The 27,405-nt window shown below is 46.7% G+C and overlaps 1 protein-coding gene across 3 annotated transcripts in view; it reads right to left on the bottom strand.

Moving 5' to 3' along the window:
• Nucleotides 1-27,405, bottom strand: part of LOC146869225 (solute carrier family 60 member 1-like) — a 227,048-nt gene that overhangs the window by 185,629 nt on the left and 14,014 nt on the right. Inside the window, exon 1 of one of the 3 annotated variants that reach the window (XM_085644364.1) lies at nt 9,634-10,792. The exons of the other annotated variants lie outside the window; for them this stretch is intronic. Within the exon in view, the coding sequence (XP_085500490.1) occupies nt 9,634-9,863 (230 nt within the window). The 5' untranslated portion in view covers nt 9,864-10,792. Of the gene's footprint in view, nt 1-9,633; nt 10,793-27,405 lie in introns of those variants that run through there. 3 annotated transcript variants of the gene reach the window in all.

The raw sequence follows: 27,405 nt of genomic DNA, 5'->3' as shown, positions 1-27,405 counted from the left end.
AAGAAAGACTTTAACACCAACAAATGTTCTGCAGATTTAGACTGTACAAAAGAGTTATACAAGTTTACAACCAATAAAGAAGGCACATGTTTAAAATTCAGCTGGATCGCCAGCAGACAGCTAGAACCTGTTTCTATCTGTGTAGAGTTACATGGGATACTCAGGGATACCAGAGTGAATAAGCCACCCGTAGCTCTACCCAGGGGTGCAACTAGAGCCAAATTTATTTTTTGGGGCAGCTAATACGTCCGGGAATGTAGAGGCAAATGTTGTGGGGGGTGACGCTAATACTTCCAGCAATGTAGAGTCCAATTTCGGGGGGTGGGGGTGGGCTAATACATCCAGCAATGTGTCCTTGTATAATGTAACTGGTGCTCATGCAAACGTACCTCAATACCTTAGGGTGGAGTTAGAGCTGTATAAAACTGCAAAAAAAAAACCAAAGCCTAAAGTTACCTTTCAAGAAATGCATTCTCACACTGTGGCAGCAAAAGTAATTTGCAACTTTAATGAATAGGCAGAGTGGAGATGCAGGGGCTCTAGGAGAGGTTGAAAAAACAACAAAGCCTTGTTATCAAGTAAATGTTCTTTTAAGGACCTGTGAAATAGGTTTGGCTGAGTTAAGACGCCAGACCAGCCAGCCAACAGCAGCTCAAGAATTGTCTGTGGGTGTGGGGAGAAGCTGTCTCAGCCTGGGCTGACACACACGACTGGGGGGGCTGAAGCCCGTTGAGCCCTTTGGCCGTTGCACGTCTGGCTCTACCCGATTGTGACTGTAGAGCTGCGGAGAAATAGGAAGTATACCCATCCAAAAAAAGGAGTTCTCTCTGTCCTAAGTTTCTTGTAGGTCCATTTTATGCTGCCCTGTTCATATACAAAGCCACCTCTCATTGGCCCTTTCAATACTCAACCCTGCCATGTTTCAGCTCACTACCTTCAAAGGTGAACCTAGAGAGGAAACCAGATTAGCAGAGTAATAACCCCTTTCAGTCTATATCATATCTCTCTCCCGCGACAAATTAGTGGGCACGGGGCCAATCAGTCATTATCTAGAGAACTCAGGGGATAAAATCTATTGGTCAACTGAATAGGAGATACTTGTACCCTTCTCCCCTCATCTGTCTGTCGCCTTAAGGGGATTCTAGTCTTCCTGATAAGGTGTGAGTCCTCTTGCGAATAGACGAAACCTTGTGGTAACATTTTAATTCCTGTTGGGAAAGATCTAGCGTTAGATGCCTGTTGTATTAGCATCCCTACTATGTCTGGCTAGTTGATGATGATGCAATATCCCTCGGGCGATTTCTCCCTCAGTTCTACCTACCCACATGATGTGAGTATACAAGTACCTCCTTTCCCCCTAATTAGCTATTGGTCCAGAATGTAACCTTGCAGATAAGTTCAGGAGTAGATTCTACATGCCTGGCCCCAGTGGTGGAACATCTACCATTACGAAGGAATAATGCCTGTAATATAGGGTGTGGATGTGGCGCAGCGCCAGAGCAGGAGTAGATCCGGTTCAAGTCTTGGCGTCGGCACAGCATCCCGTGATCCTGGGCAAATCACTAGGGGGCATATAATCAAGAGATATATCGCCGCGTTTTCGGCACATAGCGCCGAAAAAGCGGCAATTTTATTATCTCAATATTAGCAACGCGTCGCTAACATGCATTACCGCATGTTAGCGGACGAATCTGCCACACTTCTCAAGATAGCGATAGATATCGCTAATGAGATGCAAAGTAGGCGTTCCCTCCTCGGACAACATGTGAAATGATCACATAACCAACATCGCAGTATTAACAACACTACCCCTGAACAGCGAAGCGATGACAAAAGACGCGCTAAGCCCCCATCGTCGCATGATTCTAACGCCTGAATAAAACCTGACTTAGCATTATTGCCTATGGGAGGTGGATTGTGTGGTTAAGTACACACTCCCCTATTACCAAGCTTTTCATTAGCGCTGTGAAATCATCGCTGGATTTCACATGCTAATGATCATTATCGCAGTCTATCGCTGGATTGTACTTCACCTGTTAGCAAAGCGTTGCTAATACGCCGCTAACAAGGCGATGTAATTCAGCGATAGAGTGCGGTAATGAAAAACGAGCGAAGCGCGATTTGCGTTATTTATCGCGTGTTCTTGATAATATGGCCCTTAATCTTCCCGTGAACATGGACAGTGCCTGGATACCCCAGAGGTGATTTGATACGCTGTGCTATATAAATCTACAAACGTAACTCGTTCCCTCCGTGTTTGGAGCAGCTCAGTGACTCCGGCGGCAGCGGGGGCTCAGCGGGGGCTCACCTTACGACACCGCCTGACTGAAAAAGCGATGGCCTGTTTTCTGGTATTGGGAAGAAATGGGTACATTTATGGTAACATCTCTTCAAACACGGGCCGTCAGAACCTCTGCTAACCAGGCCCTTCCTACCTAGAGCCCCGAGACAGGGAGCAGAGCAGTGTGCGACGGTTCCATCCAGAACAAACCACAGGGTTGGAAACAAGAAAGGCGGCCCTGCCGACGATGAATGGAACACTTAGGGGCATATCATCAAGCCGGCACAGTAAAATTATCGCCGCTTTAGCGTCCGTTTTTGGGTGAAAAGCGGCGATCATTTTATCGTAGTATCTGCAAGGTCACGCTATCGCGTGAATCCTTTGCCTTAGCGCCCTTTCTCTCAACACCCAGCTATGCATCTCTAATGAGATGCAAAGTGAGCGTTCCTTCCCAAAATAACTGGAGAAATGTCGCTAACCGACATTTCTCCAATTAACAAGGGAATCGCTAACCTGCTTAGCGATTGGAAAAGAAGTGCTAACCGTGCTTAACGCAGGTTCCTGTACGCCTGCTTTCAAGCTGATTTAGCCATGTAATCCAATGGGAGGTGGATTACATGGCTAAATCCACCCTGTCCTATCAGCAAGGTATCGCCTGTCACAGTGCGATTATCGCTGGATTTCCAGCAATAATCTCACAGTTTTGTAGCTTTCACATGGATTTCTATCGCTTTGGAGATAAGCGTTGCTGATAGCACGCTATCTCCAGCGATAGCCAGCGATAATTATCCTAGGGCGATAATTATCCTAGCGCTAAGTGCGCTTAGCGATAATTATCGCCGGTTGTTGCTGATATGCCCCTAGATGGCTATTCCCCGAGTAAGAAGTCACAGCACGCGCTACTAGCATTCGGAAACAAAATATCGCCATGATCAGACGAAAGGCTGGCCTTAGCCTGGATATAAAACAAAGGGAGAATGTGACTAAAAGTACAAGAAGTGCGCGCAAACCAGAGTCCACCCAGGCCACAGATTCGAGAAAGGTTCGAAAAGCGCACGTGCGTGTGTGCATAAAATGTACAAAGGAATACATAGGCAGGTAGCGCCGACGCGAGGAGTTTCTGTTGGTGTAAACTATTTGCAGACGTTGACGGCTGAAGCTGTAATCAGAACCGGAATTTAAAATGCTTTATTTCGGGAACGAGAATATATAAACTGGGAATGAAGGTATAAGGTAGGGTCACGAGGGGAAAAGTCATGAAAAGCGGAGCCTGAGAGTGAACTTATATATTTACCTTTGAAAAACTCTGCCGCAAAGAAATTGGCAACATGGACAAACGTGACAGTAAAGCTGTCTGGTTTACTTAATTGGCCACAAAGTGGCTGCATTTTAAAATGTGGTGTGGGCTTGACCACCTGCTGCAGAGATCTTTGCTTCGGCTGTAAAATTCAGGGGATGATAATAATAAGGATGACAGTAAATGAACCCTGCTTGGTGGCTATGCACTCGCTGGAGACATCTGTCATACGTCTAGCCACAGGCAGCGTTGGCATAGAGGCTAATGCCCCGATTACTTACCGCTAATCTTCATTACTCCGAGTCCTAGTCTTCCTCGCCACAGTATTCACATATGAGCCTCCGGCTCCACACAGAACTCCAAGTAAAATCAAAAAGGCAGCGCTCTAGTCTCCCCTCCCTCCTCCAATATGGCCCCCAGTGTCTTCAGCCAATCCCATAAAGGGATACATAGCAAGCAACACGACCTGAGAAACAAAGCCGCATACATGAAGCCACCACCAGGGCCGGGAGGGAAGAGAAACTATACTGTGGCGAGGAAGACTAGGACTCGGAGTAATGAAGATTACCGGTAAGTAATCGGGGCATTACCTCCTCGTCCAGTCTTCCTCGCCACAGTATTCACAAATGAGCCGATACCAAAGCAATCAGCTTCATGTAAGGAAAAGACCACACCAAAGTGCAGTGAAAAACAAAATTTAATATACAGAGGTACAGCAATCAAAGACAACCTCTCAAGGCATCCCCACAGTCAGAACAGAAGATGAAAACGAAACAGAACCCCCACCCCCAACCTGGAGGCGGTAATGGGACATGAATGTATGAGGGGAGGACCAAGTAGCAGCTCGGCAAACATCCTCCATGGACACCCCTTTGAAGGAGGCCCAAGACACAGCAACAGAGCGGGTGGAACGCCCTTGAACAGGAAGGGAGGGAACTTCAGAAACCGAAGCATACGCCAACAAAATGGCCTCCTTAATCCAGCGACTGATCGTCGAGAGGGAGGGTTTCAGTCCCTGACGCGACAAACCATAATTGACAAATAAGTTGTCCACTTTGCAAAAGGAAGACGTGAGTGACAAATATATCAATAAGGCACGACGAACATCTAAGAGGTGCAACAGGGATTCCTCATCCGAGGAAGGATCAGGACAAAGACATGGAAGCACCACCTCAGAAGACCTGTGAAAATAAGAATCCACTTTCGGAATGAACGTAGGATGAGGGCGCAACACCACCCGGTCCGACAAAACCAACAAAAAAGTAGCAGAACGAAGGAAGGCACTCAACTCACCCATACGCCTGGCAGAAGCAATCGCCACAAGAAACACCACCTTGAGTGTTAAAAATTTCAACCCCACCAACTCCAAAGGCTCGAAGGGAGCCACCTGCAAGGAGCGCAAAACCAAAGGCAGGTCCCAAGGTGGAGGACACATAATAGGACGGGGTCGTTGGAAAGAGAGAGACTTAAAAAGTCTAGCCACCAATGGTGAAACTGAAATCAAAGGGAGGACATGGAACGCCTGAATTGCAGCCCACTGAGCCCGAAGAGTCGAAATGGCCAAGCCCAGCACAAATCCATCATTCAAAAAATCCAAAATGCGAGCCGGATCCAAAGAAGCCACCGACAGATCATGACACAGACACCAAGAAACAAAATTATCCCAGTGTTTCGCATAGGATTTAAGAGTAGAAGGTCTCCTGGATAGTTGAATGACCCCAGCCACCGCCAATGAACAGCCAGATCGTATCAACGAGTCCCTCTCAATAGCCAGGCCCGCAGACCCAAGGAACGGAACACAGGCATAGGAAGAAGAGGACCCAACAGAGGATAAGGGCTGAATGGCAACGCCCACCCCGGAGACACAGCCAATTCCAACAGCAGGGGATACCAAGGGCGATGCATCCAACCCGGAGCAATGAGAAGCACAAAGGATCCCTCCCTCTTGATCTTCTGCAAGACCGCCGGAATCAGGGGAACAGGGGGAAAGGCATACAAGAGACCCGTCGGCCAAGGGAACGACAGGGCATCCACCCTCCACGCATCCCGGCAAGGCATAATTGTGCAAAAACAACGGATCTTGAAATTGCCCTGGGAAGCAAAGAGGTCGACAATCGGATAACCAAACATCCGCCGCAACCTCCTGAACATCACATGTGTCAGGGACAAAGAGCCCATGGAGGGAAACACCCGGCTCAGACAATCCGCCACAGTGTTCTCCGTGCCAGGTAGATAAATGGCAGATAGGGACTCTAGATGTAACTCCGCCCAACAACAAATCCGACGGCTGAGGCAACTGAGGGAAGGGACCTTGCACCCTCCTTGATGGTTCACATACGACATCACAACCTGATTGTCCGTTCGGACCTGCACATGTTGACCCTGAACCAGATCCGAGAAATCCAACAAACCCAGAAGGACGGCTTTCAGCTCCTTGTAGTTGGAGGAACATGACAACACCGACGGAGGCCAAACCCCCTGAGTAGTCGAATCCCCCAAAGTAGCACCCCACCCCAGCAGGCTGGCATCGGTAGTGACCACGTGGGTGGGAACAATCAGAAAGGGGCGTCCCCTGGACAGATGACCCTCGTCCAACCACCAATCCAGGACCACCCGAATTTCTTCCGACATAGGAACCAAAACAGTCATATCTAGGGAACAGGGGTCCCAATGCGACAAAACGTGGGACACCACCGGGTACATGTGGAGACGAGCCCACGGCACCGTCCACAATGACGCCGACATCAGACCCTGAACCCTCAACCATAAGCTCACAGGATGAGAATGCCCCACCAACAGGGCACGAACGGCAGACACCAGGGACAGAATCCTGGGAGGTGGCAGGAACACCATACCCAACTGAGTCCTGAACAGAGCCCCAATGAAAGTCAATTCCTGTGCAGGAACCAGGGAGGACTTTGGCACATTCACTAGGAACCCATGATGCTCCAGGATATGGCACACTCTCCGGACATGCAACTCCGCCTTAGGAAGAGAAGAAGCAGAAATTAAAATGTCGTCCAGATAAGGAAAAACACTAATGCCCTCCCAATGCAAGTGTCCAATAAGAGGAGCCAGAACCTTAGTAAAGACCCTGGGAGCAGAGCAGAGCCCAAAGGGCAGTACCTGGAATTGGTAATGCCGACCCAGCACGCTAAACCGGAGAAATATCTGAGATTCGGGATGAACAGGGATATGGAGATAAGCATCCCTCAAGTCTATCAATGCAAGGAAGTCGCCCTGAGATATCAGAGGAAGGATCAACTGAAGGGAAACCATCTTGAACTTCTGGTGAGGGATGCAAGTATTCACCCACTTCAGGTCCATCACAGGTCGAAGATCCCCAGTGCGCTTCGACACCAGGAATAGGATGGAATACACACCCAACCCCAACTGATCGATGGGAACAGGAATCACCGCACCCTTTACCACCAGGGATTCGATGCCTTCCAAAAGCGCTAATCTCCTTACAGGATCTCTGGGACAAGGAGTAGCCCTGAAACAGTCTGGGGGAGTTTGGATAAATCCAATACGCAAACCCTCTGAAACCACCTGCAGCACCCATTTGTCCGATACAGTCAGCCTCCAAGACTCCAGGAAGAAACTGAGGCGACCCCCAACCGGACCCATACCAGGAGCGATCCAGTCACGACTTTGGTGCAGGAGTGGAGGAGGAAGAGGAACCGGAGAACCGGGTTTTTCCAAAGGAAGGAGCACCCCGGCCACGCCCCCTCCCACGAAAGGGCTGACCAGCTCGACCCCTCCGAGAAGGGCCAAAAGCCCTCTGAGAACCAAAGGAACGGAAGTGACCCGCCCTCTCAGGAGCCAGGAGCTTACGGTCCTCCGCCGTCTTCTTAACCATATCATCCATCAGCGACCCAAAAAGCTTAACCCCAGAAAAAGGGATTTTCATCAGGAGATTTTTCTGCGCAGCATCAGCCTTCCAAGAACGAAGCCACAACTGTCGCCTCGCAGCCACTGAAGATCCAGCCGCGGAAGCCGCTGCACCTAAAGAGTCAAAGGAGACATCCGAAAGCAACCGAACTTGTTGCTCCATCATAGCCAGGGTAGAAGAAACATCCTCCCCCTGGTCCATCAATTCAGACAGAGACTGAAAATCTTTAAGCAAGGATTGTATAGTGTAAGACGCATAGGCAGCCGCCCTGATAGAGAAATTCGCAGCCGCAAAAGTGCGTTTCGCCGCACCATCCACTTTACGGTCAACCAGATCAGCAGGAGAAGAATCCTCAGACACTATAGTTCCATGAGACGCCATGCTGGCCAACAATGAATCAACTTTCACCGAAGAAGGGAATTTCACATCAAAGTCCTGTAGCGGGTACCTTTTACTCAAAAAGCGTGGAAAGGAACCTTTGTCCACATCTTTCCATTCATTCTCCAGGACTTTCAAGACCGAAGAGTGTAAAGGCAAAGAATCAGGCTCAGGACGCTGGTATTGCGCAAAGAGATCGTCTTCCAGAGGAACAACAGAAGCAGGAAACACCAAGTTCTCTCTAATGTGACCCAGCACCTCCTTCAGGTCGGCACCCTGCACAAAACGACCTCTGACATCAACTTCCTCTTCAATGTCATAATCAGCAGCCGCAGCGTCATCCACCTTAGCCCGCTTCGCAGGAGGAACAGGCGTCTGACTTTGCATAGCAGCAGCCACAGCAGAATTGATCATCTGCTGTAACACTTCCATAGATGGGATCTGGATACCAGAACCAGAAGCCCCAGGAGCAGAATCAGGTACAGAACCACTCTCCATGAGAGCAACACACCAGTGAACGCATGAAGAGAAACACAGGCATGGAAGAAGACAACACGCCTGGCATAAAAGGCCCCGGGGTTGCTAGGCAACCAAACAAGCCAGCACCTGTAATTAGACAATCCAGCATAAATGCCGGAAGAAAAACAGTCGCGCGCATGCCCATAGACAGTGCAAGCGAGGACCGATACAGAGTGGAACATCAATGAACGCGCAACGACCCATTAACAAAAGAAACGCGGACGGGATACACCCGCCCCCACAGCACGCACACGCGGCATCAACAGGAGGTAAGAATGACAGCGGGAGCCTCGGGCCCCCAGATCAAACGCATCCGGCCGCGCTACGTCCGCTTAGCAGGATGCGCGGCCGGGAAATGAAACAAACCTCGAGGTAGTCAGCGTTAGAGCGTTACAGTTCCTGTATAGCAACACACTGTACGCCACATGCGTTAGAAACAAAACGAACGCCACTGAAAGTCCGCTAAAGCAGGACCAGAGGCGCAAAGGCAGAAGCAGGAGGTAAACACAATACAGCTAAAAGACAACAAACCAACGTGAAAAAACAACTCACTACTACCCCCAAACTAGATACCCAAGGGCATAACGGTACCGCTGAAGCAGGAACCTAGCCCCACTCACCTGGACACAGGCGACACAGTACTTGGAGAAGTGCAGAAAAAAAGAACAGGTCGTGTTGCTTGCTATGTATCCCTTTATGGGATTGGCTGAAGACACTGGGGGCCATATTGGAGGAGGGAGGGGAGACTAGAGCGCTGCCTTTTTGATTTTACTTGGAGTTCTGTGTGGAGCCGGTGGCTCATATGTGAATACTGTGGCGAGGAAGACTGGACGAGGAGGTAATGTGACTTCTACAAAGCACGTCGTGTAACGCAACTTGGTGGAGGTGGAAGAGGTGCGTGACGATGGTGGTGGCGGAGAGATGGAAGCGCTTTTTGGAGAAGCGCTGTATAAGAGGGAAGTGACAGGAGAAGGTGAAAGTGCTGCGCAAAGCTGGGAAAGGCGCGCAAAAACGTAAGCGATTGAAGAAGGTGGAAGTCCTGAGTAAAGTTAGAAGTAGTCCGTGGAGGAGGAAGAGGTGCGAAAAAATGGAAGACGTTCATAGACCATTATTACTTAAGTGCCTTGAGTGGGGGGAATGGAGCTTACAAGTCGGAGGAGGGAGAAGAAAAGGTGCGTACAATCGGAAGTGATTGGAGAAGGTGAAAGTGGTGCGTAAAAGCGCAGATAGCTGAGCCAGTGGGTGAGTTGGAAAGCGCCTTACGTCTTCTTGAAGAGTCCTGCGGTGGCCGTTCCGAGCAGGAGGCAGGACTGCTGCGCGAAGAAGACCCAGGTGATGTCCTGCAGGGAGCTCCGCGTCTGGCACCGCAGGTCCAGCAGGGTGGGGCCCAGGAAGGCGATGCAGAGGCCGAAGCTGAAGAAGACGCTCCAGTAGGTCAGGGTGGATTGGAGATTCTTCCGGAAGAGGGCCGCGAGCCTCTCGTCCCACACCATCTCGGCTCCTGAGAGGGCACTCGTTAGGCTCGTGTCCCTACGAGGCTCCACCGGTCGGGCACCGGGGGCACCAATAGGCGGACCCTCTCCTGGCACAAGTCCTCAGGGGAGCGACCGCTGCTGCCCCGTGCGACAGGGAGAGAAGAGCCTCGCCACTGGCCGCCAGGGAATTCTTTTTCTGATACAGCTCCCTCTAGGCAGCCTTTACTGGCACCGGGTCTCAAGGTGTGCCTCTGACACCGGCCCTCCAGTGGCTTCAGTGTTTGCACAGGTTGGCAGGGTATGCGACGTCTTGGCACTGGTCTTTTGGGCGAACTCCTCGCTGCAGGTACAGCTCCTTGAGGCTTTGCCTCAGATGGCACTGCACTTCAGGAGGCGCTTCTTTTGTCGCTATCCACTCAGTGGCTCCCTCTATTGGCAGGGGTCCAGAGGGCATCACGGGCTGGCACATGATCTAGGCACGTCTTGCACGGACCCTTTTAAGTGGAGGCTACGTACCGGAAGTGGTTCCCATGCACCTGGGGGTCCCTCTACTTACACTGGTCCTCTATGGGCACCATCTTCAAAGAGAGCTTGGAGGGGCTACTTATGGGAACTCCCCAGCTGACACTGGTTTCCGGGCGGTGCCACGGGCTGACACCCGATCCCAGGGGACTCGCCGGTCTGGCAGTGGTTCTCAGGAGCTCATTGTCCTCTCACGAACTTTCAGGAGGCGACTTCCAGACGGACACTGTTTCAGCTGGCAAAGTTTCCTGCAGTTAATAAAAGAGTTTCGAATCATCCAGTGGTGGGTTTAATGTATTATTAAATAATGGTATATACCGTGTTCCGTACAAACTCGGTTGAGCACTAGGTAAGTGTTCTGGGGTGGAGAATACAGAGTGCCCAGTGACTTAGCGCAGGCGGCAGTGCGCGCGCCATCTCCCCACAGAGGCTCTTGGTGACAGCCTGGGTGTGGTGTCAGCTATGAGAGGCAGTCCAGGGGGGTTGAGTGGGAGCCAAGCTCCGCCCTAGTCAAGGAAAAGGAAACCCAAGTGGCAGAGACTGGCGAGAAAGGCACTGGCACACCCTATGTTAGGCGGGGGCTCTCTAAGTGAAAGTGCGAGTACTAAAGAACTCACTGGCATACGAGGGACGGGGAAGAGCCCCCGGGCCCCCTATCCGTTCCTCTTCCCGGGTCAAGCCCAGGAGAAGCGATACTCACAGGAGACACTCAGAGACCCCAGAAAACAAGCATTGGCATAGCCAATAGGTCTCGCTTTTGGGACCTTATAAGTATTTAGTTATGCAGCACAATATCCTTGGTGCAATAACATCAACTGTTGCATGGCTAAAAAGTATAAGGTCCCAAAGGCGAGATCTATTGGCTATGCCAATGCTTGTTTTTAGAGGCCTGGCATGCAGTTTTAAATGTAGGCTTGTAAGCAAGGTGCCAACCGCGGGGCAAGGTCTAGAGAGAAATAAGATAGGAAGAGAGGTGAGTTATAATGAGATAGCACAAATAGAAAGGGGAAGCACAGAATGACAGGTCAGGTAAACAAAGTAGCGAGGCAGGTAGAGCCGGTGGGATGAAAAATAGAAAGATATGAGAAATAGAGAAAAAGAGGTGCAGACGAGGCCGAGATATGAGGCTAATATAGAGGAAGTGCGAGGGAGTAGTAGAGAATGGTGAAATAAGGAGAGAGAAAGACAGAGGTAAGACAGATGTATTAAACAAGTGAGACATTGGAAGCAGAGAGAGTGAACGGAAACAGTGAAGGAGATAGAAAGAGAGATGAAAGCAAAGGGAGTGATAGATGGAGTGGAAGAGGGAGAGCATTGTAGAGAAAGAAATAAAATAATGGCAAAGGCGAGGAAAAGAGGACATCAATAAAAAGAGAGACATAGAAGGCCAGTGAGTGGAACCAGCACACTGCACATTTTTAGGTCTCGCCTAGCTATTGCGTTTACGCAATCGCCATGCGAGACTCTTGTAAAAGGGGCATTTCAAAGTGCTCCCAAAAGTGGATTGCATGGCGAGCACGCGCACAATCACGTGCATCGTGCCGCCATGCAATCCGTTTGGGGAAGCGCTTCAGAGATTGTTAGGTCTGTTAGCTGGCTGGCCACGGGCGTGCGGTTACGCGCACAATGACGAGCAGAGGCGCCATATGGCCTTCCTCTCTCGTCATGGTGCACGCACATCTCACACCACTCGCCAGCCTGCCTGCCTGCTTTCACTTTTGCGCCTCAGTGTTGCCTGCTCGGCTTCAATGCTCCTACCCCTCCCCCACCACAGAGCGCGTCTCGCGGCCGCGCGTCTTTTTGTTGCTTGTTCTTTTGTCCGCGCCTTCTCTACCCCGTCCCCCTCTTGTCCTCTCCTTGCCGTGTTCCCTATGTACCCACCCACCCATCTCTCCTTCCCCCCCGTCTCCTGCATCTCCCCCTCTGTCTCTTTTCTACATATCTCCTTCTGTCTCTCCCTTGTTCTTCCATTTGCCTTTTCTCCTGTTTTTACCTCTTCACTCTACTGATCTCCTCCCACACGCCATCAGGCACCAGCGCTTACTGACAGACAAGTGATGCTCCCATTTCCAGTCTGGGTCCGCAAAAGGAAGATCTGCACTGCAAGATTTTTCATATCGCCGAGCAAATTGGTGTGTTGCCTTTCAGGTGCTTCCTTTCCCCTTGCAAAAAGGCCGGTTTAGCCCCTTTTGTGGTAATATTTCGAAATCTTGTTGCTCTATGCCATGGCACTATAGAGTAGCGACCTATAATGCCTTAATGTATCATCGGCCCCAGTGACACGGTGTCCAACTGAGCCCACACGTCACTGCACCCCAGTCACCACTGTAGCCACATTGCTATACCGCTCCTTGGACCCACGGACAACGGTACTGATGCACCACCTCAGTTCTCACCGAGTACATCATTGTTGTCAATTGCTTTGTGAGCTTTGGGCAAATAATAGCCTCGGGAAATCATCTGTTTAAGACTTGGGCGAATGCACCCCAATCCTGACTTGCATCGTCTGTTCAATATTTCAGTTCTACACGTGGCTCTGCCTGTGTACCTAGGTCCCACTTACACACTTTCAGTTTCACAGAAGAGTTTACCTCAAGCGTCATCTGAAGTGCTTTTCCTTTTCATTGAATGAATGCCTCACAACTGTGCCACGTAGGTCAATTGAGAGTTGGTTTACGGCATTTAAACACACATGGATTTCAGAATGTAAGAATAACAGTTTGTGCAGCAAGGCACAGGGCTTTATTTTAGGTCTGGCCTGGGTACAGCTTAAGTTGTTTAGTCAACATCACGTTTTCCAAAAAAAAGCATCATAAAAAAACAACACCCATGCATAGATACAGGGACTGCTGATAATCCCTCTTCCTCTATTGTTTCCCCATTTTGCGTCCGCCCACCTCAGCATACAGTCTTGGGCAGTGGGTCGGCCCACTTCACCCCTGGCTGCCTTGCACTGTGAGAGGACATGGTGGCTGATCACACGTGTGCAGCTGCCTGAAGAGGAGCACTTGTTAGTGCCAGTTAGTTGGCGGCTAGGCCTCATCTTTATTTTTAGGTTTGTGTTTTTTAAATACCTTTTTGCACATTGCACGTTTGCAATAAATAAACCATGACTACTGGCTTCGCATAGGGTTGTTAAAGGTGCAACTGACAGGAATGGAGGATAACACGCAAACTCTGTACATTGTGCAGGATTCTCTGTGCAGCGAGGAGACCCCAAAGCGTGCGTCATCAGGCTAAGCAAAACATCTCTTCCTGAGGCTGAAATCCCATCACTCGCAGGCCTCGTTGTCTCGGTTTATTGTGAGACATTGATCTGCGCATCTGTTGTCGTGAGCTAAAGTGCGGAGCCCTGTTTAGCGCGAGATCCAGGACAATAACCCCCGGGTGCCCCCCTCCCCAGGTGTAACAGTGCCTCGTGCTTCTACCTGCAGCCTTTGGCGCGCTCCAGACAATAGTTCAGGTAAAGTGCAGGCCGAGAGTGTCCTTGCGAGGAGCAAACGAGGCAGAATAACCAGTTCTCCTCGTTAACACAATCATGTCTGATGGCTGGGTGTGCTGGCTTGGTACAATGCGGTCTGCGCACCGCACCTGGTGTCTGCACCTGAAGTCTTGGACGGTGAGGCGTTTCCACTCACCGACGCAAAGGCTTGAGTTTCAATGGGAGCGGGAAAAGCTTTACAGCAGCAAATCCTCCTAAACGTATTTATGCAGCTTAGAGTCTGAAAACATAGAACAATCACAGGCTAGGGGTGAGTTTCTTAAACAAGCATTGGCATAGCCAATAGGTCTCGTATTTGGTACCTTATACGTTTTTAGCCATGCAACAGTTGATGTTATTGCACCAAGGATATTGTGCTGCATAACTAAATACTGATAAGGTCCCAAAAGCGAGACCTATTGGCTATGCCAATGCTTGTTGTAAATGTGTTGCCTGCAATCCTTAGACGTATGATGTATACAACTCGCTTCATTGCCAACCTATACATTTATTGGGTGTGTGCAAAAGCATTGCTTTGGGTACTATGTGAAGTGACTTCCAACGCCTGATAAAATACCGGCTTTAATTTTTTTTACTTCAAATGTGAAGTCATTCGCAGCATCCTTCCATTGCCGAGTTAAACAAAGGTTGGAAGCATGAACTCACTGAGTAGGGCCGTCTTTACGAGAGTTATATGACGGAATTCAAAACAATGCATTATCTTATTTGCCTCTGCACATTTAACAAGGAAGTTAACCGCGGGGCCAAAGTGAAAGTGATCGCGGGGGAAAAATGCTACCGCCGGCCACAGCTTGCAGTGCATGTGCACGAGTGGTACGCGCGCAGCAGTAATCATGCCATATGGCGCCTCTGCACAAGCGTGCGCCCGCGCACATGCACTGCAAGCTGTGGCCAGAGGTAGAATTTTTTGAAGCCCTTACTTAAAGTCTTGCCAGACCAGCGCAAGCACTGGGTCAGGCGAGACCTAAAAAAACGCTGATTTACAAAGCTCAGACAAAGTGCATCCATGAACTGCCTCAACATTGCTTGCTTGTCTATGCAGTAATGGACAGTCTGACGGCTGGCGAGACAGGGACATTATTGGTTTCTCAGAAGCGTGTAACCACTGAACAGCCTGCTATTTCAGCACACCTGATTGGCTGCCATCAACTAATCAGAATATACCTCTGTTGTTAGATCCTTCTGATTTTCCTGCTGGAAACCCCTTTTAACAGTCTAACCGAGCCTTCATGGATCCTCTTTGTGGTACAGAGAGACCTTTTCCCATATTTGGGCGAGGAACCAACCCCACTTTCTAGTTCACCTGCTGAGCGGCTCTGGGTGTTTCCTGTAATCACGATCCACTCTTCGGGTAAACAAAAAATAAAAAGATTTATTAATGTTCACATAATGGAAGTGTGTTCAAAAAGTACCTTTTATGAGATCGTTCTGAAGTAACTGCCCCATATTTAAGTCAGCCTGGGATGAATCTGGAGTAAAACAAACTATTACACAAAGTTATCTGGGCATGCTACTAAAACGTTACTAAATGACACGTGTATATGGATGTGTGTATGCATACCACTACATATTTAAATGTGTGGGTATTTCTCTAGACACGTATGTGTTCATTTCTGTTATTTCTTTTAAAAAACAGATCTATTCCCTTCAACCTTTGTCCCTTCCTTCCTCTCTGAGTCATCCTAAACCTTTCTGACTACTGTGAGCTCCTACAAACCCACCTTCTTTTAGCCAATATGCTAAACTAAAATGCCCACATGCCCACTACTTCTGATAACAACTTACAGCTTTCCTAATCCACTCCCATCATTCTATCCCCACTCAAAGCACCACTGAACACCTGACAACTCAAGAGCACAGACTTAAAACCACAACTAACCCACGAGTAAACAAGAAAGCACATATTAATAATATACTAACTATTTAACTTTAATTCTGATCTTGGGTTCTGGGGTGCCATGCTACTCGCCACTAAGCACTTCAATGCCGCATTAGATGTAAGCGCTACATAAATCCAATGTACAATTATCAAGTCTCCACAGACTTCAAGGTGTAGATTCCTTTAGTTGTTTTTGTCAACAGTATTAATAATAATATTCCGATTGATCCCTAGACATTCATCTAGGTGTTCTGTGAGGTGAAGAAAAAGATACTTACTGGTTTAGTATTTCAGTTATTGCTGGGTTTGTAATCTATTTGTAGATTAATTGCAGTCCTTTGTCTCTCTTCACAGCCACAAGGCTGCCTGGCACGAGCCGCGCAAACAGCTGGCCAGCGGCAGTCGAGAACGCTTGCGCAAACAGCTGCTTAGCAACTAAACAGTAACAGGAGATGAGAGTCCGAGGTGTACCCGTCCCAGAATTAAAATAACATAAGTAAACTTGGGCAAGGAATGTAAAGTAAATATCGTCGGAGTCCAACACGCAGTTAATGATGCCAGACCAAGGAAAGGGAAATTGTGCGGCATAATGCGACACCATTTGTGTTACTTTTACCTCTTTATTTTGCCATTTTTGCACGTTAACACTTTCTGGGCAAAGGTTTTTTCTCATTAGTACCACTTTGATGCCCAAAGACAGAAATAAGCAACAGAAAGCAGATTACCCAACGCTTGTACTGGGCCTTCCCACTGTGTGACACACATGTTGCCGCATTTTTGGTAGCTTTCGATTTGTTGGAGATAGAAAACATTTTAATGCTGAAATCTGCAAATTGTGCAGCAGATGAATTATGTGGCAAATGCATCAAATCCATTATAATGTGGCGAAAAAAGCCAAAAGCTGCCTAATTCCAGTGGCCCTGAAAATATGTATACGGTCTGTAGACAATAGTTATTTTGAGAGAGAATGAAGGATCACTTCGAGTCAAATGGCCCATCCATGGGGCCACGAGTCTCAAGATCACATTAGTTGACAAGGCACCCTCTATTATCTCCTAGAAAATATGTGGGAGCAACGGTGGAAATACCAGAGGGTGGAGAAATGTGTGGAACACTAAGCGGAGGGACATGTAAGAAAATTCTGACTCCCCAAAACACAGAATCTACAGATCAGATGTGGAAATGTGGAAGGCTTACCAGTAGCAATACCAAATACCGCCCCGCACTGCAAGCCAACTGGAACCCATAATGATCAATTCCATTTTACTAGGACGCTTCATAATTGTAAAAGACCTGTTGACCTGTGCAGCACTTTAGACTTTGGAAATTCACTCTGAATACTGGACTTCACCTTCAGTACTCCGAAGGCCGACTGGCTTGCCCTGCATATTGGGCTTGGTGCAATTAATCTTGGGCACCCCGAATAATGGAATTGTCAGAATCATAATTGGTCAATTGGAATCTTGACTGATGAGAGACTTGTGTAAGCTTGGAGCCTTTCATTGCCTCAAAGGGTCGTTCAGTGTTCCAAATGCTCCCCGGCATTAAATGATCCTGCAACCAAGGAGGAAATTTAAGAGACCTATCGGGATTCTGCAGCAAACAGTGCTTGAAAGCATTGGGATTTAAGCCAGTTTACAGTGCACACTTTAACCCTTTCAACAGTTTCTAGCTCTCTTAATGTTGCCACCTTTGCTTCCGAGCGGATGGTTTTACAGATAAGTGGGTTGTACGTGATTTAAAAAAAAAAAAAATTATGGAATAACATTACTGTGAAAACATTTCACCTACACTTTATTGGAAATGTTCAGGCTGAATGGCATTTACCATTTCATAGAAACGATTCATAGAATTTTTATTTTTATTGGGCTTTGCCTTTTTCGGGCGCAGGGCCGGACTGGCTACCGGGCGTTTTGGAATGCTGCTGAGCTGGGGGCTGATTTCGTTGATGGGGACCTGCGTGTACTGAACGAAATTCGTTTTGCTTTAATTATTTCGAAGTACACGCAGGTCTCCATGAACGAAATCAGCCCCCACCGCAGTGAAATCAGCCCCCTGCTCGGCAGAATTCCAAAACGGCCGGTAGGCAGGCCGGCCCTGTTTGGGCGTTTATTTTGAGGGTGTTAATGCAGGGTTGAAGGTCATACTTTCAGAAACTTTGGTGTCAGAGGTATTTCAGTGGTTTACTTCAGGCGGCTTTATTTCGGATTTATAGCTTTTACACTCCCAAACAATTGCTTTGAATGCTTTTAATTTGCGAACCCTTCACCACCACTAAACGTCTATCTCCGAACCCCTCACAAGCCCTAAACACCATTCACCCCTGCCCCCAAAAAATCCTCAACACACTTGAACTCCACCCATCTCTGACTCCTAAACTCCACCTATCCCTGAATCCTAAAAGTACTTTCTATCCCTGAACTGCACCAACCCCAGAGCCCTAAAAAATCCTCACTACATTACACTTAAAGGGCACCCATGTCTGACTTTTTAACTCCACCCATCCCTGAACCTTAAAAGTACTTTCTACCCCTAAACTCCAGCCGTCCTTGAGCCTTAAACCCCTCGCTACCCTTACATTTGACCCATTCCTCAACCCTACAAATCCCTTTCTAGGCCTAACTCCCATTCATCCTTGATCCATTAAAATCCCTCACCACCCTACACTCCACCCAATCATGAACTGTAAAACTCTCTGCTCATAAAATCCACCCATTTCTTACCTTTAAAACCCATCACCACCCCTAATGTCCGCCCATTCCTGAACCCTAAAACCTTTCACCAGCACTCAACTCTTCCATCACTGACCCTTAAAAAGACCCAGCAGCTCTAAACTCTGCCCTTCTGTGAACCCTAAACTAAAAAATCGCCTCAACACCCTTACATTATACCCATCTCTGAACGCTAAAAAACCTTCACCACTCCTAAACGCCACTCATCCCTGAACTTCAAAATCCACGCACTGTACATAAACTCCACCCATTACTGAGCCCTAAAAACCCCTACCACTCCTAAAGTCCACCCCATTACTAACACCTAAAAACTTGTGGTGTGCAACATTTACGTAATTCGCTTTCGTCCAATTACATGAAATTTGAGCAAAGTTTTGGAAAAATACGCGTAATTAACTGAAATTCAAATCCGTCATTTTGCACTTAATTTTAGTGTGAAATGCATCCTTGTGTAATTTTTTGGGCATGGATACTTATAGACAAAAACACTGCTAACAACATCAGCTTGCTTTCTGTTGTTCCTATTTATTTATTTATTTTGACATTTGTTAAGCGCGAACGAATACCCGTAGGCGTCTCGGCGCTAGACCTTAGCAGGTGTCTCTTAACGAGGCATGGGAAACAAGAGGAGAAAGGTATACTATCACTGATTAACAGCCAGGTTTTCAGCTTCCTACGGAACTGTAAAAGTGAGGGGCAAGTTCTAATGTGATGAGGCAGAGTGTTCCATATCTTTGGGGCGGCGACTAGAAACCGGCGGTCACCCCAGGACACTGTTTTGGAGCGTGGAACCACTAGTTGGTTCAGATTGGAAGAGCGAAGCTGTCTGGATGGTATGTAAGGAGTAAGCTTGTCCTTGAGGAGGCGAGGCCCCTGATCATGAAGTGCTTTGTAAATTATACAAAGTGACTTGAACTTAATCCTGTTTTGGATGGTCAGCCAGTGAAAAGTTCTTATGGTGTCAGTGATAGGAGCAAACTTTGGTGATCTGGACAGAAGACGCGCTGATGCATTTTGTATTGTCTGCAGTTTTTTTATTACCCTAACTTGGGCATTAAGAAAAAGAGAGTTACAATAGTCTAGTGATGAAAGCACTAAAGAACTGACCAAAGTTTTAGCAGCAGTATCTGGCAGGAAAGGAATGATTTTCCTTATCATTCGGAGTTTGTAATGAGCAGTGGCTGCGACCTTATTTGCATGAGCCATGAAGTTGAGCTGGTTGTCAAAGGTAACTCCCAAATTCCTGACTTTGAGGGTCGGACTAGGGGGAGTACCAAAGGCCGACGGCCACCAGGAAGTGGGCCATCTCGGGGAGAGAGAGCCAAAGATGAGCACCTCCGTCTTATCGGAATTAAGTTTCAGACAGTTATCTGTCATCCACTCTCCGACTGCTACCATACCGTTTTTAAAACGTTCTGCTACCTCATGCCCGTCACCTTTGATGGCCAACACTAGTTGCGAATCATCCGCATATGAGGTTAGGCTCATCCCGAGGCTCATATGTGTTAATGGCGCATCTCACTGTTAATTGTTACCACCAATGGCACATATTTACGCAAAGTGGTATAATACTGGGCATTTTACATAACAAGCATTATGTGAAAGTCTCCAAATTATGCAAATTATGATGCGTGTAATTTAAATTTCACCCAGGCCTATTAAAAACATCTAATTTTCCTTAAACATCACACATCCTTGAGCCCAAAAACTCCTGAATACCCTAAAACTCTTTTTTTCTGTAAAATTATATTTTGATTAAAATGTTTCCTTTCATTTTTGATTTGTTTACATTTTCTTAAAATTGTCTTTCCTTAAAATAGTTTTTCTGTGATTTGTTTTTTCCAATGTGGTTTCTCAATGTCCTGTTTTCCATTCGTTCAGATACTTCAACTAGAATCGGGTAGCAGAAGGTGAGCAGCAGAGACTAAGAATAAAACCTGAAGGAAACTGAAGACCAGAAATGATTTTACTGTGAGGAGCAAGATATCTGGAGAGTGAGCCATAGAGTGAAGAAGCTTCTGTGAGGACTGGAGTGAAACATAAAGTTAGGAATTTGGAGTGAATAGCGAGGGGTTTGGAGTGAGATGCTTGTGTGAGGAGCTAGGGGTCTGGAGTGAGGGATTAATGTGAAGAGGTTGGAATAAGACCGGTAGTGGTCAAAGTGGTCAGGATCTTTGCGGACCGACATGCCTATACTTTTTTAATTTAACAAAAACAGATCACCCACTTTTTATTGAGAGAACTGCCCCAGGATGATGAATGAGATGTCTCCTGTGCTGTGGAGCCAAAGGAAGGACAGAGAGCTAAAGAAGAAACAAGCCCTTTTACCAGGTTACCTGCTTACTGATAGAAATATAAATGTGTGTGATTGGTAAATCTGCAAATGTAAAGGCTGCTTGGAGAACAGCATTATCTTTGATCGATAGAGTCATTTGACACTTCGTAATGCTAAATTTAGTCTTTCTGAGAAGTACTGTAAGTACTGTTTACCAGCTGAGCACTGGAATGTATTTTAAGGGGGCACCTATAAAAATGTTTACACTGGTTACAATCTGTATATTACTAAAATCTATATTTTGAAAGAACTTAAACCTAAAACTTTAAGCAGTAGCTTACCTTAGAATGTGTATCACATTGCTTCCCATCACAGGCTTATAGTATTAAAATACGCCAGTCACTGTTTCACACTGCAGCACTCAGAATTCAATTCTGTGGCTCTCTGGTTACACACAAACAGATTTGCAATCATCCCATGAACCAAAAGAGATTTCACAATGTAAAATACTGCATTTCCCACTGATCGCTTAACTCGCATTTATTTTCCATTTAAGGTGTGTGCGCTATTTTATTTGCAAAGACCAAGAAAGTAGTTACAGAACATGTTATTTTAGCAATCCTTTGCAGGATCACAGTTCGAATAATGTTTTTTAATACACTTCGACCGCTGAGTGAAATGCTTAAACGTATGGGGCAAGGGCAGCTTGGTAGGAGGAGCTGGAAGGTTGGAGTGAGGCGACTGGAGGTAGGAGCTAAGTTGATTGTGGGAAGGGATTGATGTGAGGGGCGAGATGGTGAAGAGTGATGTCTGGTGGGAGGATTTGAGGGGTTGGTGTGAAGAGGTTGGTGTCAGGAGGTGGACGACTGGAGTGAGGAGAGTGGTGGGTGGAACTAAGGGTTTGGAGTGAAGGTTTTGGTATGTGAGCGATCACGTTTTAATTATAAATGACTGCATGTATACTATGTCACACAGACTGGTGCAGGCCCAGCTCTTACCCTGGAAAGAGAAGATCCAGCAATCCTCTTAGATGAGTTATAGATGCTCTTGAAATGAAGTTATTCGATACTCCTCTCCAACAAACAAATGATGGACGGAATGCTGACAATGCAGACATTCTCCCCCAGTCAAGAGATCTGGGTTAAATCCATCATTCTTTTGCCCACTACGCCACCCCAGTTTAGACATGGACATATGCAAATCAGTCTTGACCCTGTGCCTCATGGGAACAGTCCAGCCCGAACTGCCAAGCCATGTCTTCCCTGGACCGGAATCAAGCATCCTAGGACTAGTTTCTGGCTATCAGCCGTCATCAGCCAGGATAGCTTGACTCCAGTGGCGTAGTGAGCACAGGTCCCACGTCTGGGAATACCCATCCCACTTAGGGCGAAAAGCGTTACAACAAACAAATGATGGACGGAATGCTGACAATGCAGACATTCTCCCCCAGTCAAGAGATCTGGGTTAAATCCATCGTTCTTTTGCCCACTACGCCACCCCAGTTTAGACATGGCCATATGCAAATCAGGCTTGACATTGTGCCTCATGGGAACAGTCCAGCCCGAACTGCCAAGCCATGTCTTCCCTCCATGGCCATGCAGTACAAATCTGGTTCAATGACATGAACCTTGACAGCTTCGAACCCCAACTCTGATTAAATGCCAAATCACTTGGTTTCACCCTGAATGCCAACCTCTCTCTCAAGGAACACATTGAAAAAGACTAAAATAAGTCAAACCATTCCATCCAGGAAGTGACTTCAGAACTACTGTTCAAAGATCTTCTACTCTTACATCCTTTTGGCGGTAATGCCCTTCTTCATCGCCTCTCAGACTCCTCGCTACAACGCTGCAACACGTCTCATGAAGTGCCTGAAAAAATATGATCCTATCCTGGGCCGGCTTTAGCACTGATGACGCCCTGTGCGACAATGTTTGTTGCTGAAATGACCACCTCTGCCACGGATTCCCTCGCTACCACCATTTGACAGTGCCTCTCAAGTCTCCATAACCACTGTCTCTTAGATTCCTTTAGTTTTATAGCGCCACTCATACCACTTTAAGATGTCAGAACACTTTACATCACACACACATTTCACAGAGACAATTAATCACCGCTGTGCAAATCAGTATTTAGGAAATGTATAGGAGGCCTACAAGGAGTAGGAGTCACATTTAAACCATACTGGTAGGCAGTACAGTTTAATAGTCCTTGGACTGGAAAAGCACACATTCAGAATTTCAAATGTACCACCATTGTTAGGGGGTTTCTTTAATAATAAGAATTGATTTCTCCCCAAATGAATCCCTTTTGCAATATTAGGACAATGAAAGACTGGGCAAAAAATATATAGCTCTAATATTTTCCTTGCAGTTTACATGCAGCTCTTTGATGGCAGTTAATAGCTCACTGCTCTATATTAGGATTTTAACTTATAAACTGCAAGTCACAAAAGGATCTCTGACAAAACCATTAACCCATTGACCTATTTATATTATATGCACTTTGTGATGTGAATGGGACACGTTCTTTGCAGCGGGCATATTAACCCACTGCACTATGATGAGTCAAAACTTTCACTAGACAAAGCTCCAGTCTCTCTCCAGGAAGAACATTAATCACCAGAGTTGTCCTTTTTATTGATGCCTGAAAATTGTGGGACAATGTACGCGGCATCAGTTGCTTTTAAAAGATGAACATGGCGCCCCAAGTCAGCGCCCGGTGCGGTGGCACCAATCGCACCGCCCTAGAGCCGGCCCTGATCATATCACCCCCATCCTGATGGAAAATCATTGGCTGCCCTTCCTGGCCCACAGCATCCTCAAAACATTACCCATCACAGCCATCACAAACAGCACCCCAGCTTATCTTTCAGACAACCTCACCATCTCTGGTAGTTCTCGGCACAGCTGCAGCCAGAACACCATCAGATTGTAGACTAAGAAGTGTAAATCAAGAAAATAGACAAAAGGCCTTTTCATCTATGCACCCAGGACCTGGAACAACATCCCTCTATCCATCTGGACCCCCCCCCCCCCCAGCACTGCTCCAATTTAGGAAACAGTTAAGAGTTCAAATAAAGTTCGAGAAAATTTATTAAATTGAAGAAGGTATCCGAGTGAAATCAGAACAAGTAGACAGACAAAGAAATGCCCTTATGAATGGTATGTATCCCCTTCTGGCCGAAGGATTATCTAAGGCTACTCCAGAAATACCGAAAGACTTGCCACCCCCATTATTCCCAATAAAGGTACATCCTAAGGGGCATCCTAGAACCGCAGAAGATGTTTTTCTTTCCTCATATTTAGATGACGCAGCTCCCGAGTATGCTAATTCCGCCCCACATAGACCGCCTACCAGGGAGGTTCAACGCCAAGATCCAGTACCCGTATCCCTACAGCAACAGATCGTGTCACAAGTTCCGGCAAGCACATCTGTTTCTGCATCTGTTCCTACAGCTACTTCTATAGCTGTGTCCACACCTATAGTTGCTGTGTCGCGTTCAACGAATCCTTTCACACCCGACACCCCAGATGGGGCTACGGGAGGTGCTACCAACATTTTTTCTACGCCACCCAGAATAAATAAACTTACCTTTCAAGAGTCAGCACATTCACGTACCCCCAAACTCATAAATGCCCGTACGCTTAAGGAACTTCTTGTAGATTGTAGATATGACCCTGTGCCCGGCAAAGAGGACGAAATGATCATGGCATCATTGCGTATCAGGCGAGCCGCAGTGTATTTAGGGAAGTTACCAGGAATGACTGCGCATCTAGATAATATATATCATTTTGTTCAAACAGGGCGAGATTCTGAAAGTATTAACAGAGCTATGGAATACCAGAAAGTGGAGATACAGGGGGAACTGTTACGTTTCCTCATAAATTGTGTGATCAGAAATCAAGACCGACCGGGGGTAGACCCGGAAGCAATGCAAATTCTTACCAGATGGAGCCAGAATATATCAGAAGGTAGACATGATAAGCAAAATTGTATAATAGCCATGTGCCGAAAGATCCGTAAAGAAATAGAACGCCTACACGAAGAAAGATTAGCGGTAGACCAGTTCGAACAAAGCGAGGAGGAAGGATCAGGACTGCCCGCAGGACAGTCAGACACCATAGCCTATGTAGGTAGAGGAAGATCTTGTAATAGTAATAGATGTCTTATTGACCCGATACGTCCGATATGTCCAGATAATAACAGGAATTTCCAAATACCTATAATTAATATAAGGTCTAACGAGCATTCGTTCCAAGCCGCCGACAAATTACTCCGAGAACGAAGGGGTTATCATTTTCTCGATTCTATGGATGAACAAGATTTAGCTAGGTCAGCTGTCCATTGGGTGGACAGTCCCGGAAAATATAGTGATGATACAGTAGCACGCACATTTTTGAATCTCACCCCAGATGAACAGCGTTTAGCTGGGATTTATATGATTCAACAACTCCTTATACTATATCAGAGTCAGCATTCGGACCCTGGTCCCTTACCTGACATATTGACTGAATTGCTCATGAATAGATGGAGAGGTTCAGGTACTAAATTAATTAAAGAAATTCTAGAATCAAGAAAGCAGTATATTCTTTTTGTATGTTCAGAACGTGTCTCATTGCCCATCAAGGAAAGAACCACGTATTACATGGATAGACAGAATCCCTTACGAGAAGTGCACCCAATAAAAGGCGAGGACAATGAGTTTAAACGCGTATTTGTATATACGCCCATATCGAAAATAGAATTGTTAGAAATGAAGAAAGTGGTACCCAGTCATGACAAAGATCCAGCGGGTTTTCACCGAGAAATTAAAGACATGTTACTCATGGGAGAGTATACCTATCCCGACATTATGACAATATTAAAGGTATTGATGCCTGCTGGCATTTATGAGAAACTCAGGGAAAAAGAGTGGGAGGTAGGAGACCAAAAGATAGAATGGTCAGTATTAGAAGCGGAAGAAAAGGCCCGAACTGCAGGAGCAGGACTTGGGGATAAAACTAAAGCGCTACCAGGTTTATTAGTACAGGTACTGCCACGTTTATTAACTACGAAAAAGGAAGATTGGGGTACAATTTCAGCCTGTAAGCAGAAGCAAGATGAAGACACTAGTGATTACTATGCCCGATTTGAAAAATGTTTTGGTATAAATAGTGGCATAAAAGCAAGTAGCGAATCATACCCGCATCTGTTTGTAACAAAATTAGTAGAAAATGCCCTGCCCCAAGTAAAGAATAGAGTATTAAAATTCGAGAGTACCTGGCAAGGTAACACTCCATCACAAATGTTACAAATGTTACAGTACCATCACAATAGAATTAGAGAGGAACAAGAACATGAACACAGACGCATGAAAGACACGAAAATGAAAATGCTAGTTTCCCAGACAGTTCCAGCTGAAGGACATAAAAAGGGTACGACACATTCCAGTGATTCAACAGGACCTGTAAAAGGGACATGCAACTATTGTAAAAAGCCAGGTCATTACGTACACGATTGTCCAGTTTTGAAACATAATATCGCCATAGGTAATACAAAAGAAAGACCACGGCCACCTAGACAGGATCAGAATGAACAAGGAGCCCCGCAGCATGCACAGTCCATGCCAGCTCCACCACAGTCTATACAGTTTGTGCCAGCTGCACCAGCGCTGCCCGTTGCTGCCACACAAACCACGACACGACAACTGTACCAGACCGCACAGTACGACTATCCTGATTACCAACGATACGCATGAACCAGCCTAGAGAGGGAAGTTGACTTACCCCTTATCGAGATCCCTGTAGATCAAGAAGGACCTTATGTACATAGTGAATTATTAGGCAAAGACAGAAAATTTTTACTCGATACAGGGGCAAGTCGAACAACCATAAAACGTAGTGAAGTTCCAGGGGCACCCCTCTCAGGCTCACAGAACATTTCCCTTGGTTTTTCAGGAAAACCTATTGTTAATGAAGTGTCACAGCCTCTTCCACTTACGATAGGACCTTTGACCCGAACTACAGATTTATTGCTTACTAAATCATGTCCAGAAAACTTGTTAGGAATAAAAACACTGAAAGCTCTAGGAGCTATAATATGTTGTTCTCCGGAAGGAGTAAGATTGTTTTTACGTGATTTTAAAGGTCACTATGTGTCTAGAGACATGGATCCCCGACTGCAGACTTTACCTGCACATCTATGGGCACAAGGCCCTACTGATGTTGGTTGCATGAATATTACACCATATCGAGTCACACTGAAAGCAGGAGTGGTACTACCACGAATGCGACAATACAAGTTACCACCAGATGCTGTAGTGGCTTTACTACAAATCATTGACGAGCTCATTGCCCAAGGAGTAGTTGTGGAAACAGACTCCAATGTATGTAATTCACCGATAATTCCGATTCTTAAACGAACAGATCCAAAGGCCCCGCCAGTATATCGATTTGGTTACTGATCTGCGCGAATTAAACAAATGCATTGTGCCACAATTTCCTGTGGTCCCAGATATCTCGTCATTATTGACAGCTATTGATTCCGAAGCAACATTCTTTACTGTAATTGATCTCAAGAATGCTTTTTTCAGCGTCCCAATAGATCCGGAAAGCCAATATTTGTTCGGATTTAGTTTAAATGGACGTAGCTTTAAATTCTCACGCGCA

This window comes from Triturus cristatus, chromosome 1_1 (genome assembly GCF_964204655.1).
Source record: "Triturus cristatus chromosome 1_1, aTriCri1.1, whole genome shotgun sequence".
NCBI classification, from domain to species: Eukaryota; Metazoa; Chordata; class Amphibia; order Caudata; family Salamandridae; genus Triturus; species Triturus cristatus.
Note: the sequence above shows the minus strand (reverse complement) of the source record. Positions and strands in the feature narration are given on the sequence as shown.